This window comes from Onychostoma macrolepis, chromosome 17 (genome assembly GCF_012432095.1).
Source record: "Onychostoma macrolepis isolate SWU-2019 chromosome 17, ASM1243209v1, whole genome shotgun sequence".
Classification (NCBI taxonomy): domain Eukaryota; kingdom Metazoa; phylum Chordata; class Actinopteri; order Cypriniformes; family Cyprinidae; genus Onychostoma; species Onychostoma macrolepis.
The window spans coordinates 16,894,954-16,909,323 of NC_081171.1; the positions used below are offsets into that span (position 1 = coordinate 16,894,954).

The window sequence follows — 14,370 nt, forward strand, 5'->3', positions numbered from 1 at the left end:
CTTTAGTTACGCTATTCTACAAAGAGTAAAATAAATTAAAACAGTGGTGGAAAAAAAAAACACAGGCATTGCTATCCCAAAGGAGTAGCTCTCCGAGGACACCAGAGTTAGCCGAAAAACTGTGGTTAATTTGCTCCATTATTTTTACCAAGGTTATGCAAGAAAATCATAGATATGTTTAATTCAAACAGGGTTTAAATCATAAAGTATGCCTGTGAAACACAAATTTGCCTGGGAGAACTAGTTCCATCTGAGAGGGGCTTTGGAGAAAAATGCATCAATTCAAAATCAAGGAGCGTGATTTTGTTTACATCTGAGGTCTCTATTTAATCCGAAGAGACACCCAATGGTGGGCAAAAGCCAAGGCAGAATGAGGTGTAAACAGCACACGGGTGTGTAGGGGTGAGATATCGGCCAGGGGAGGTGGTGGCCAACATTGCGGGATCAAAAGGAGCGATTTTTGCCTTCATCTGGCCTGATGGTGGAGTAAATGAGAACAGATCAGCGCTGCGGTCTGTGGGCAGGTGGCTGTCGGCCGTCGGCCGTCTCCCAGCCATTAAATTTCTGGCAAGATGGAGGGCCTTCCTTTCCTGTAGCCACACTTACAGATCAAACAGTGACAAATGAGATGTAACTGCACTTGTAAAGCAAGGCTACAATCTGTCAAAGTACAATATAATTTGTGATCTGACGTGGCAACCACGCTGTCTATTCCTGACGTCGCAGCTTGCTTGGATTCACCAACAAAATATCACATTTTCTTTCTTTCCCTCTCTTTTATTCCACATTCTTTCATAGATAATCAGTGATGCAGATTTTTGTGATAGTTGCATACATAAACTATTTAAAAAAAAGAAAAAAAAACTCAATATCATGTGCTTCTACTATCTATAATACTACTACTACTACTACTACTAATATACTTTATATAAATAGCATTATAAATATTGTAGAAAAAGTCTTGAAATGATCTGCTTCTACTATCAGACTGATAATAATAGAATATAATTGTATTTATTAATAATGATGATGATGATGATGATGATAATAATAATAATAATAATAATAAAGAAATGTATATCTACACATTTTTCATAAATAAATAAACTAAAAACAAAACACATTTCAATCCGTCAGCCAAATATAACAGACTGATACACAAATGGAAAGATGGATGGATGGAGGATTGACAGATGGATAGATAGACTCCGTTCTAAAGCTCCATTGTCTGTATTTGTGTGCGGTAGTCTTGGTTATTACCTGAGGAAAATCATTGCTGAGGAAAAAACTACTTAGTGAGCTGTATGACTGCATTAACAAGGCCTCTCTCTGCCTGAACAATTCCTCGCCTCTAAATGATCTAATTAAAGTCTCATCAGTCGTGTGTCTCGGGCCGAGCCCTCCGCTGCTGCATTCAGACACTTTCACACGGAACGGCGTTCCCTGCTGTGCTAGCGCTCCCCTCGGCCTCACTGATCACATGGAGGGCTTCTGATACATCATCATAACAGACAGTGGGTGTCTTCTGAGGGTGGAGGACTTGTAGAGGTTTGGATGTTGAGCAGGGGTATACGATGGGGGAAGAGGGTAACAAAATTAACCCTTAGGGGTTGAACAGTAATAGATATGAAAATGAGTTAACTGTTGGGACCACAAACCATGCAGGTACGCTTTCAACACATTCCGTATACACATACGCAATGAATCATCTAAAAAAGGAAGGCTGTCTCCTTCAAAAATGTGTAAACATTTATAAGCTTTCAACATGACCGGAATAGACAGATTTTCGTGGCAGGTCATCGTCTATCAGGAGCTGTAAGATTGATACGGTATGTGTCACTATGGAAGGGCGTGGGCGCTGTAAGGCAGTGGGTGATGGTGGCCGTCTGATGGGGGAGATTGCATTAGAGCAGAGCACGGGATGGTGCTGGGGGCTGGGCCACACTGGTTAATATGGGGCAGTGGGGAAACTGATGGTGTTGAAGGAAGGCCTGCAGGTTGCTTCAGGTCGGTCGGTGGGAGATGAGTGGGTAATTGCCACTTCACCATGCCCAGTGTGTTCATTCAACCCTTCAAACGACAGAACAAGCATCTCAGCCTATTCCACTTTCGTTCTTCCACAGTGCATAATTGGGACTCAGAATGTGAACGTAGTATATGTGTTCATATTATCAAAACCCAAATATGACATAATACAATAGCAGACAAAAAAAGAAAAAAAAAAGAAAACCACATACACACACACACAAACACAAGAAATATCATATTGATTTTATTTAAAACAAAACCAAATTATTAGTAATATTTACTTTTAGTATGTGTTTTATGTATATACACATTTTATGTATACATACACACACACACACAGAATTTTATATATATATATATATATATATATATATATATATATATATATATAGATATAGAAAGAATTAATGTCATTATAAAATATATATTTTATAATATTATAAAGATATTAATAAGATAATTAATAAAATATTAATAAAAATAATAAAAATGGACACTTAAGATGAATTTGTGACTCTGACCATGTAAATAATAATAATAATAAATTAGAAAAGCATGCAATGGTCTCAGACATTTGATCCCCACTATATGCATTACATATTTAGGTTTTAAACAACATGATAAAATAAAAAGAAAGAAATCGTGTGTCATCTCTCTCCTTCCACCACACCACTCTAAAAATATCTGAAGATATTGTTCTACATGCGTCAAATTCACCTCATCAGCACTTATTAAAAAATCCGTACAATTAGGCCTTGTGCCATCTAATTAGCCCAAAGCAATTTAAATACAATGAGTAAATGAAATGCTTTGCAATCAGCTCACATTAATTCTCCATTGCACATAGTGAGGGATGCATTGACTCATCACACATGATCACGACAGCGTCTTTTAAATGGAGACACGAATACTCACAATAAACACACAAAGAAAAAAAATCCTTTGTTGATTGTCTGTGTGCTATTTGTGTGTCGGTTTTGTGATACTTTTAGGTGAGGTAAACACAGGGACTATAAGTGTGGTGTGGGTTTACGGCTGAGTGATGGGGGTATGACCCACTGAAATACACTCTTCTAAAGAAACTTCATCTGTCAGTCATATCAGTGCTTTAACAGCTCTGTGCCGGACAGCCTGAGGTACCGGGAGAGGATAATACTCCGTTTGTAAGCGTGTTTGTGTGTTTGTAAGTGTGTGTGTGTGCACAGCAGAGAGTCGTGCTTTTCCTCATTCAAGACATGTATGTTGTGCACCTTTACCAATAGGAGCTTAAAAACACAATCGGTCTTGCGTGCTGGTAGCATAATAGCTAAACATGTGGCCTGCTATCACATAATCTGCAGGTTCAGTTCTTCACTTCGGAGAAAACTACCTACTAAATGGCAACCACACAGGCAACAGAAAATAAAAACAACATAAAAAACATGTCTAACAACAACAACGGGCAGATCTGTGGGGATATCGCTGATAGATTAACACCCTGCATCAAACTAAGCAGGTCATTTCTACACTATTTTTGGATGAGAAATTAACAGATGCGTACTGATGTGCCTGGTGGTAACAAACCTCAGGACAGAAATACATTTATAATACTTTGTTTCAATGCCTGTGACCTATTTTACAGCAAATTACACAATTGCTTTTGTACATGCTGACACTCATGCTAATTAGACTTGCGCTGTTGTGTTGTCGTGCGCTTATAAAGAAACAGATGTGGCGGCAAAAGTGCCATCATGAATTTGTTAAGGATTCACATTAGAAGATCTGTACCAGTGGATTTGGAGCTTGAAACTAAAGTGTATGTTTACCCTTGGAAGTAATAATGTTGCATCCAGATTGGTGAAGCGCTTTTGATCCTGAGTGCGTAAAAAATGTTTGCCTTGCCGACTCTACGGTAGGAATTCAAGACTTCCTCTCACCCGTGTTCGCACTCCTGCCATTCATAGATTACTATTATCAAGCCTCTCAAAGCCAGCAGTTCCACATTGCACCAAATTTAGCCTCCCCAGCCCCCCCTCAGGGCTCATACCAGAACGGTCTGTCGCTCAAACCATCTTCCCTGCATTCCACATCCACGTTCTCCTGCTCAAACTAACCAGTCCACAAGGATTGACAGAGTATGGCGATATGGATACCATGTGCCTCGAGTATGTGTGTGCGTGAGGTGTCAGTTCCCAATAAGTGAAGATAATCAGGACAGAGAGGATGATGCTCTCCGCCTTGCGAGGGTAAACGGGTGCGATTGGGCCGTAGCGATGCTACTGGCCTGCTTCCTGACATAAAGAAATAAGGACGTTCTCGCCGCGCCAGCTGTGCGGGCATCAGGCCCCTGCCAAATTCCAGACCCTGCCCTGCAACCAAATCAGCCTGGCCGGCTGGAAAAGCACAGTCTGTGGGCTCAGCATGGTCTGTCTATGCAAAAAAAACCTGCCGTCTGCAAGCAGCGGCGCAGAACCGGAGAAGCCAAGAGCCCAGTCCGACTTGTGCCTTCATGCACAAGTGAAGCCCAGTAAGGAAATTGGTCACAAATTGTGCAGCCCAGTAAGGAAATTGGTCACAAATTACCAAAACAAAGCAGTCGGAGAGAGCCAGCGCAGGCAAATCACAGCCTGCGGCCATGGCCCACTGCACTGTACAGAGCGCTGATTGAGCCACATCATTCAAAACGACATGTTACTGTTGCATTGTTATGACAGTCAGGCAGCTGCATGATTGGTGCGGTTGCAAGAGCCCATATAGAGCCATTAAAAGGTCAGCAGGTGCTGGACAAGGCGGCTGCACGAGCGTCCCAATGGAGGCGTTCTCTGGGATTGCGGGCGGTGGGCTGCAAGCACTTGTGATGAGGGACACGCTGAATTCTGGAAGCGGTCCAGACTATTGCCGAGCCACTCAATCACAAGCTCAATCGAAGGCCCTTGCTTCGGCAGCATCTGCCAGGCCTGTGGAAGTACACATTCACAGCGCTTGCATTTAAGGTGATTCGGCCACAAGTATCTCAGGTTGATGAGAAAATTTGCATTTGTTTGCATTTGAATGTACGATGGACCCAACAAGTACATGGACACTTAAGTCAATGTATGAACTTCATTGCATTAGAAACAAAATAAAAAAATCAAGAGGCATCTGAAAGCAAATTACACCAGTGTAAAATTATTTATACTAGGGATGCACTGAAATTCAAATTCTAACGATACTAATTATTATTTCAATATTATGGATCATAACTGATAAATGGACAATACATTTTTTTCCTTAAATTAAAACAAAAAATCTAAATACATTAAAACAAAAAATAAATAAAACATAAATAAAACATTAAAAAAAAAGAGTCTTAATTTTAAATAACTGTATTGGATATTACATGTAATTTTACGTTAGTATACCGTTTTTGGAAGTGGGAAAAAGAATGTATAATTTACAGTGAATAACCGTAAATTTACATTTCCAGAATTCCCTACGCTACATTTCAAATTTGATGTTTTTTTGTTGAAATAACTATGTTTCTTAGTTTTTTCTTATCAGTTGGGTACATTATGGTTGTATGTTACATCTAATGCTGCTAAATTATTGTTATTGCATTATTTTAGTTTCATGTGTGTTACCATGATGGTGTTTAGTGTTTGTGTGAATGACACTGTGCACCTTCTATATATGTTAATATTTAAAAGCTGCTTGTGATGGGCTTTGGTTCATCATGTGACTCTCTCATCACCATCTGCTTTTGGTGGTTATCAGAGTATTACCAAAGGTACAAAACAGATTTCAGTACTTCAACAGGTTGGTATATTAACAATATATCAGGTAATGAAATTACGGTATTTAAATGTAAATTTAAGTTAAATCCGTAAAACCTAAAATGTTGCTACCATATTTTTTATGGTAAAATTCCACGCCAGTTTTTTACCGTAAATTTTACGGAATTGTTTTTACAGTGTTGGTTTCATATTTCATCTAATGCTAAAGCATTCACACCTTAATTGTGGCTACTTTGTCCAAGTCCTTTTTGTGGCCACTGTATGTATACATCACCCAATTATGTGAATATCTGCCATGGATGTGCCAAGCAGCTGCCTTTTGGGAAAAATCATCATTTATTAAAGTGTCAGCAAAGTGTCCCTGGTGCTCTGTATGGAAAACGAAAGAGCACAGACCTCCAGCTGTCCCTCTGCCCACAAGTGGTTGTGGCAGACTGGGAAATGTACGAGTGGAGGAGGAGGAGGATGGGAAGAGTCCTCCAAAGTCAGCAGCATGTAAAATCTTCCCCCGCCTGGCTGGGGTCCAAACACACAACGCTCATTCTGCCTCCGATTCAGCGCAGGGACTTCCACCAATCCTCTGTGGGTTACTCGAATGCCTAAAGATGTCATTTAGTTGAGGATGGCGAGCAACCAGGGAGTGCGAGAACAGAGGGATTGGAGGGGAGGGAAGAGCGGTGGCAGGGGAGAACCGAGGAAGGAGCCGAGCAGGGATTTGCGCTACTGTGCCTTCTGTTGCTGCTGGAGAGGAGGTGGAAAAGGCACAACGATGACCTTTCTGTCTCTGCACGGAAAAAAAGAGAAACCTCTCTGCAATTAAGAGGAGTTAATGCCCTAATTATGTGTGTCGTTTTAGGCAGCGCCAGAGGGGATCTCCTAAATAGTAAGAGAGGGTCGGGGGAGGGAGAGGAGGGCAAGATGAGGGGGATGGAGGGTAACTAACCAAGCTGTTTCATTCCCAGACCCAACCTGGAGGGGTGTGCTATGGCCAGTAGTTTGGGTTTTTAAGCAGGTGCGGTAGATAGAACAGTTGGACGACTCCCGGATGACCCGCGAAGGGTTATTTCAGGTGAAGCAACATGCTTTCAATCCTTGAAGGAAGGTGTGTGCTGTGATACACATCACTAGCGCTATCATGCAAGGCCTGCCAGTCAGTTATGACACTATAATGAGGCTGTCATGATATTCAAATGGCTCCATTCTGAAGAGCGTGACTGTCTGCGGTGCACACTTTCTCCCTCACGATGAAGAGGCAAAAGTCTTCTTTTGAGTGACATTTCATACTTAGAAGTTAGACTAAAACCGGATGTCACAGTGTAAGTTCTATAAATATTTTATATAATTAAATAACGTAGACATTTGGGAAACCCAAAATGGCATTGCTGTGAAAACCCACTTTTGGAAGTTTTATTATCTAAGAGTGTACTGGTATATCATCAGTGCTTTTCACAATGATTTTTCTGTCTGGTTGGTTTGCCACATATCTAGCAGTATATTAGTCTTAGCGATAAGATGGACAACAATTTGTTCTTTAACGAGGAGATGGGTCGGACCTCGAACTGAAGGTGTAGCACAATCGCACACTGGAAGAAAAACAAACCAGCTGTGAGAAAGAGTTGCCATGCTGACATTTAAAAGCACACACAGAGGCGCTATCTAGGAATAAAGTAGGGCAAACTACAGAGAGAGAGAGAGAGAGAGAGACTGCATAATGATATCACCCCCCTGAGAGCTCTCTTTAAGATGCTGGCTCTCTATTTTGGGGAGGCAAGAGTGGGGGGACGTGGTGGGTGGAGGGTGGTCTCAGACGGGTCCTCTCCTCAGGCTCTAAATGAATGGCGGCGTTGCATAATCCAACGAGCCTCGCCCGCTGACAGCACGATGATTTATGCCCCCCGTCAGAGGAAGAGAGGGGCGAGAGAGCGAAAGGCAGCCGAGGAAGGGATGGAGTGTGTGAGAATGAATGAGAGAGAGGGAGAAAGAACGAAAGAACGAACTAAGGAAAGCAAAAAAAAAAAAAAAGACAAAACAGAAATGAATGGATAAAACAGAAATGGGATGGAAGGTAGAAAAATAGAAATGAGGAAGAAGGAGGTAAGACAGATGAACTCGACAAGACTCCTGTCAAGCCAATAGTCTTTTCTGGGTCTCATTCACTCTCTCCATCTTTTTCCAGAGACACTTGGGACGACTTAACTCAGACAGCTTCAAGTTATCATTTCTAGCACAAAACGTATTGTTAAAGATTTTATTATTTCGTTATAGTTTTCCATTTAACCTGGTGGTGGTGGTGTGAGTGGGGGGTACACTGGTTTTTCTTTTAAACCTAGATTTCACATAAAATGGTGACCCTACATAGTACCAAAATTGTTTACCGCACAAAAATTCTTTAAAAACATCACTAAAATCAATAACTTAAAAGCATAATTAATAATAATCACAATAACAGAATTATTTATTATCTAATAAGAAAAAAATGTTTTAATTTATTATTATTATTGTAGAATTTTAGATTAAAGTAATTACAGAATTAATCATATTGGCAGCCAATAACTGGCCACTCAACACAGGATGAGTGAATGTCATGCAAACTATCCGATTTGGCACACAAATCTGCATCAAAATACTCTAGAGTTTCAACAACAAAGAAGAACCAATATTTGGGTCACACTCTACCAGTTAAGAATTTATAGACTAAATATTGTGCGAAAATAAGAACTTTTTTTGCAGAGCTGTATCTGACCACTGTGATCATTGGCTCTGGCATGTTCTGTGTCAGTCATGATAATGGTGACAGTGGCCAGCAAGCTATATATTTCACTGAAGGGTTTGCAGCACAGAAGCAGAGGAATTTTAAGCGGGATTTGATGCGATGAGGCAGGCTTTTGAGTTTTAAATTGCTCTCTTGCTCTGACTAAAAGCAGCACGCACTCTATATGTATGAGTATGTATGTCAGTGTGTATGTGTGTGAGACAGAAAGAGAGAGAGAGAGAGACATTTAGCCTACTCATATCTACAGGCAGGTCTGGCTATTTTGCTTCCATGGCTGCTTGTGTCCCCAGGGAGATGCAGTGGGGAGAGCCACTGCTGTCAGAATCCAAACTCCAGCCTTCGTTAGGACAGCCGCTATCTATAACACAGCACAATAATTGGGCGAGCTCTAATTGCCTTCTGCAGGAATTAGATGTTACATATTCGGAAGGTGCATCCTATCACTGCCAACCTGCGTCTGCAGGTTTCTTATTTTCTCTCTCTCTTATTCGCTTTCTGAGTTTAGATGAAAGCAAATAAAATATACCATGTTTGAAATAGATTCTATGACAGAAGACAGAAGTATCACTCCAAAAATGTAGGAGAAAGAGAGCTCTCTCTATAGAGAAGGTCATGTTCAGACATGAGGAACGAGTGGCTGAGAATCTAGCCTCATCATCATCATCACACATATGCACATTTTCCCTAGCTTCAGTACGCAAGGTTTAGCGGAGTGAAGAGCATGAAGGTATTTATGGGTGCGTGTATATGCATTAGCGTCCTAGTGTATATGTTCTTGTGAATAAGTGCTTTCTCTGAGTATAAGTATGTGTGATCAGCGCTGCATGCATCAGTGAGTGTTTCTGTGAGTGTGTGAACTGCATCTCTCTAAGTGTTGTGTAATAAGCACTCTCCAGTCCTGATGTACGGCTCTCGTTCCCCTCACGCTGCGTACCGCCGGGTGCTTTAGCTTGAGCATGTTAGGGCTGATTCCCGGCTGCGGTCTCAGGCCAGTGCTCCGTCAGGCCCCGTCGCTGTCTCTCTGACTGTCTGTGGATATAATTTTACAGTTGGGTGGCTGGAGGTAGCGACGCGGCAGGCGGTTGGCCCCCAGGGTCAAACAGAGACGTAGCTGGAGGCAGCAATTTCCTTGCAGCTAGAGCGCGCCTGTGCCTGCAAGGTGAGCACCTGCACAAGCTTTCGGTGTACGACGGTGAATGTGTGCTGTTATTGAGAGGCTTTGCTTGTGCATATGTATGAGTGGTGTGTGTGTGTACAATGTGGGGGTGTTAAGCTGCAGGTGAGAGTTGCGGTGTGATAGTTGGACAGATATCATGTTGGGTGGTTCGACTAGCCCTGCGGGGGTTTGGCTGTGTGTGCCGAAGGATTTCATCACTTTGGCTGCCGGGTGTACAGAACTCCAAGTGTATGTTGTGGATGTGTGTGTGTGTGTGTGAGTGTGAGAGAAGGATCCTTTCTTTATCAGGATTACTTATCCCATCCCCACCTCCATGTCTCCCAGGGGTGACAGGGCTAATTTCAGACAGATCTTCCCCTTAAGCAAGCTGTTGGCTATGGGTAACATCCCATACCCCCTCCCCCAAAACCCTCCAACACCTCTGCAAGGATGCTGACACGTCGGCTTAGCCCGTACCTCACCAAAGCTAGCCAGCCACGGTTAACGCCGGCTGACAACTAACACACACACACATAGATGACTGATCTGGATTTAATCTGATCCCAGGCCAGTGAGTTCTGCGCTAAATCACTGAAAACAACAAAACCTGAGAAAAGTGCTATCAAAATGTTTAAAAAATGTAAGTTCTGTAAAACCACCAAACAAAATGTTAGCATAACTTTTGATTTGCAAAAAACCACAAGGGACATCAGTCGTACAAAAAATCAATTGAAATATTTAAAAATGAACAGCCATAACTTGTGTTTGCAAGCATGTCTAAAACAAACCAGAAAAATGTGCTAAAGTAATGTTCAAATGCTAATAAAGCTAGTAACATCAACAAACTAAATAAAGCTAGTGGAGCATTTTACACACATAGAACTGTGAGGGACCTTAGGCATTCAACAAAACCAATAGCAAACATTTCATATGAATACCAAGGAGGTAAAATTTTTGTGCTTTTGTATTTGTGTTGATTGTGTCTAAAATGCTGTAAAAACAACAATCCTTAAAAATTTTTATAAAATAAAGCTAGTGCAATGCTTAAAAGTAGCTAATAAAGTGCTGTAACAAAGCCAATTGAAAAAAAAAAAAAAAAGATTCAAAACATTTTTAAAAATGAATGAGGTTAAACTATGTTTGCATGTGTTTGTTTTGTCTAAAAAAACAACACAACCTTAAAAAACAAACTAGTGCAACGGTCAGAAGTAGTGTTATAAACCTAAAACAAAAATAATGTTAGCATAATATTTTTTTACACAGATTATAAAAGAATGGTCTTAAGGTTGAAGTGTCATTGTATTGCATGTCTAAAAAAAGCTATGAAAATGACACACTGGAAATTCAAAAGTAGGGGCCGTCATAAAACCGACTAACAAAAACAATGCTACATAAAAAAAAAAAAAAAAAAAGTAAAGAGTAAAGAACAATAAATATACATTGCTGAACTGATTTGTTTGTATGCATGTTTTCATTCTTTGTGTGTAAAGTGAACATGTTTTGGAAAAATAAGAAAATTGATGCATCAATTTTTCAAATGACCCTTATTCATATGTAGAGGGGACCTCTGTATTAAATTCAAGCACTTTACAACAAATGGTTGTGCCATTGGGTGCCATTTTGATATATGTGTGTATGGGTGGCTAGCAGCAAGAACAAAAGGCTGCTATTTGTCTGGGTGCTCATGGGAGAAGATGCCATATCAAACATGCAACTACATCCCTCAGACCTTTCTGAAAACAGGCCTCTACTTATCAATTACCTACCTGTCAGCGACACCGGCCGTGTAGGCAAATGTCCCTGCACAGGGCAACAATAGCGTTGAATGAGATTGCCATTTATGTGTGTGTGTGTGTGTGCACGTGTGTGCGAGAAAAAGACGGATAATATGAAAAAGAAACATTTCACACAGGCAAAAACACGCATATGCGCACGCTCTTACACTCAACGCAAACAAATGTGGACCTGTGGGGCATTTGCGCCTGCTGTTGCTCTCCAGCTGCGTTGTTTTGGTATAATGTGAGCTGACCACTCAGGTCCACAGAAGGAAGGCTGGCCGCAGGGTTTGTGTGTGTGTGTCTGGTCTCGTGTCTCGGTGAATAAGGTGCAGTCTACCTGATCGTGACTTAAAGGGGCATAGTGTTTGTGTCCACACACAACTGTGAGCCTATAAATGCCATCACCTGCGTCTCTAAGAGGTCCTGTTCTGTGAGTGACAGAAGCATAGCCTACCTCTCATTCTCTCTCAAGTCTTCCCTCTCCCGCCTATGACGCCGATTCTTTCAGAGGCAGACAAAACACTTCCCATCCACCTGAATGAGAAGCGAGGAAACGAGCTGCCGTGCCGCATTTCTGCCGCTGAAGATATCAGAAAGGACTTTTTTCCTGTGTGAAGGTTAAAGGCTAGTTCAGGCAGCTCCTCTGTAAACTTTTAACATCAAAGGCGGGAAAGCCTGGAGAGCCAGAGCCTGTGTTTCCACAGGAGAGCGGCGGTTTGAAAATAACTGCTTGTCCGTTTGGCAGACCTCTGAGAAAATGCCTCACAGGCCGGCTCTCTAAATAATAACCAGTCTTGTTAGTTAGAACTGGGCCTGGAGGCCAAGACAAAAGATGGTGCTTGGCTGACCGTGAGTGGCCCTCGGGGCATGAGGCCAACCGGCCCTTCAGTTTCAACCTTGACTTCATTCTAGACCTGTTCTACTTTATTTTCTCCCTTATGGAAACCTGTGCATTTCCTCAGAATGGTGGATAGAGTGAGAAATACAGTTGGACAATGGATAAAATTTTCATTTCCTCCCTTCCCCAAGCATTTTTTTATTACTCTCACCTTCTCGCATCATGCCGACGGTCAGACACTTCATGAAGCGGCAGGCTTGGCAGGACTTCCTTCTACGTTTGGTGATCTCACATTCATTGGTGGCGGGGCAGCTGTACTCAATGTTTCCTGTGGCGAGGCATGTAGAGAGAAGGAACAGAGAGTGTTTAATGACTGCCAACAAAACCTTATTCCTACAGCAATCATACAATATAATATCTTATATATGCACACATAAAAGTTTGAGGTTGGTAACAAACAAACACGTTATACAGAAGTTATAAACAAGTTACATATACAGTATATTGTTAAATATTATCACAATTTAAAAGATTCCATTTTAATATGTTTGTATGTAAAATGTAACTTATTCCTGTGATGGCAAAGCTGAATTTTCAGTGCCACACAATCCTTCAGAAATCCTTCTAATATGATGATTTGGAGCTTAATAAATGTTTATTGTTACACTTATTATTATCAAATAATATTATAAATCACTGTGCAATATTTTTGTGGGAACTGTGATATATTTTAATCCATGAATAAAAGTTTAAAACAACAGCATTCATTTTAAATGTAAATCTTTTGTACCATTACAAATGGCTTTACTGTCACTGTTGATCAATTTAATGCATTGTTGCTGAATAAATATATATATATATCTTACTGAGTTCAAACTTTAGAAATGTACCGATATACTCTCAACAAGTAAAATACTACAAGTGCAAACCCAACCTCAATTTGTCAGTTCAAAAGAAGAGACTGAAATACAGCAATCACTTCCCATCAAGTCTACATATATGTGTGTGACTGAGAGTGCAAAAGGTCATGCAGGAAAGCGCCACTGGCTCTCCTCAGAGGTCATGTGTCACAGAGCTGTGTGAAGCTGCATAGGCAGGCAGACAGGCAGGCCAGACTTTACTAAACCTAAACAAAGACCTGCAGGTCACAATTCACCTCCGTGTGAACTTCCAATCGCCTGGTGACCACGGATCCTCATCCTACCAATCCCCCACATCAACACACACAGAGATCCACAAGTTTGCTACTACGATTCCTGGCATAGAGAAGACTATTACAGCGTGTTCTTTGAGCATTATGATGCTTTGAGAGGGGAAATAGCAATGATATATGCTTGTTATTGCAACAACACGCAAATAGAAGCCTGATGAGTAATCTGGCACAGAATAAAAACATTTAAATAGTTTTTTGGCTGCATTATATGAATTACTTGCCAGATATAGTAATTTAATTTAACAAATTTAGGTTTTGGAACGGCTTATGGCAGTGTTGTAACTATCAGTGTATGGAGAGAATTTGTGCTATAGAATAACCATTAGAACACAAATACGTGCACTCACACTTCTTGGGCTGAAAAAGACTCTCTCACACACGCACTCATGCAATTAACATAGGGCCCGTCTGGGACCTCCACACTGATGAAATATTTCAGAGTTAATCAGACTTTGTAAACACTGATTTGTATTGACTTCTCTTCTGTGAACTGATGTTTCCTCATTAAAAAGCAGATTAGCAGCGCGAGCAGGGGGGCTAAATGCTCAAGACTGCTAATTCAACAGGAAACAGTATTTAAAAGTATGCATGTCCATTAAACTGAGCTCCAATATTCATTAGTCAGGTAATCTCCAGAATCCATTAGGGTCTTCGGATTGGGAGGAATGCATGTGGAATGGGGATGTGTGTGAAGATGCGAGGTGATTCTCATGAGGGCTGAGGCCGGTTGAGTGGTCTTAACCAGCTGGGAACGTTTCAAGGGGGGAAAAATCCTTGCCAATCTAATATAGGTGCTTTCCTACCAGTAGTTGAATGCCAATGGCTTGAGCGC

General features: G+C 41.1%; 1 protein-coding gene across 8 annotated transcripts in view; it reads right to left on the bottom strand.

Annotated features, from left to right (window-relative positions):
* esrrga (estrogen-related receptor gamma a) overlaps window positions 1–14,370 on the bottom strand; it is a 189,060-nt gene that overhangs the window by 43,602 nt on the left and 131,088 nt on the right. For all 8 annotated transcript variants that reach the window (XM_058748775.1, XM_058748773.1, XM_058748778.1 and 5 more), the window contains one exon: window positions 12,537–12,653. In XM_058748775.1, coding sequence (XP_058604758.1) covers window positions 12,537–12,653 — 117 coding nt within the window. The remainder of the gene's footprint in view (window positions 1–12,536; window positions 12,654–14,370) is intronic.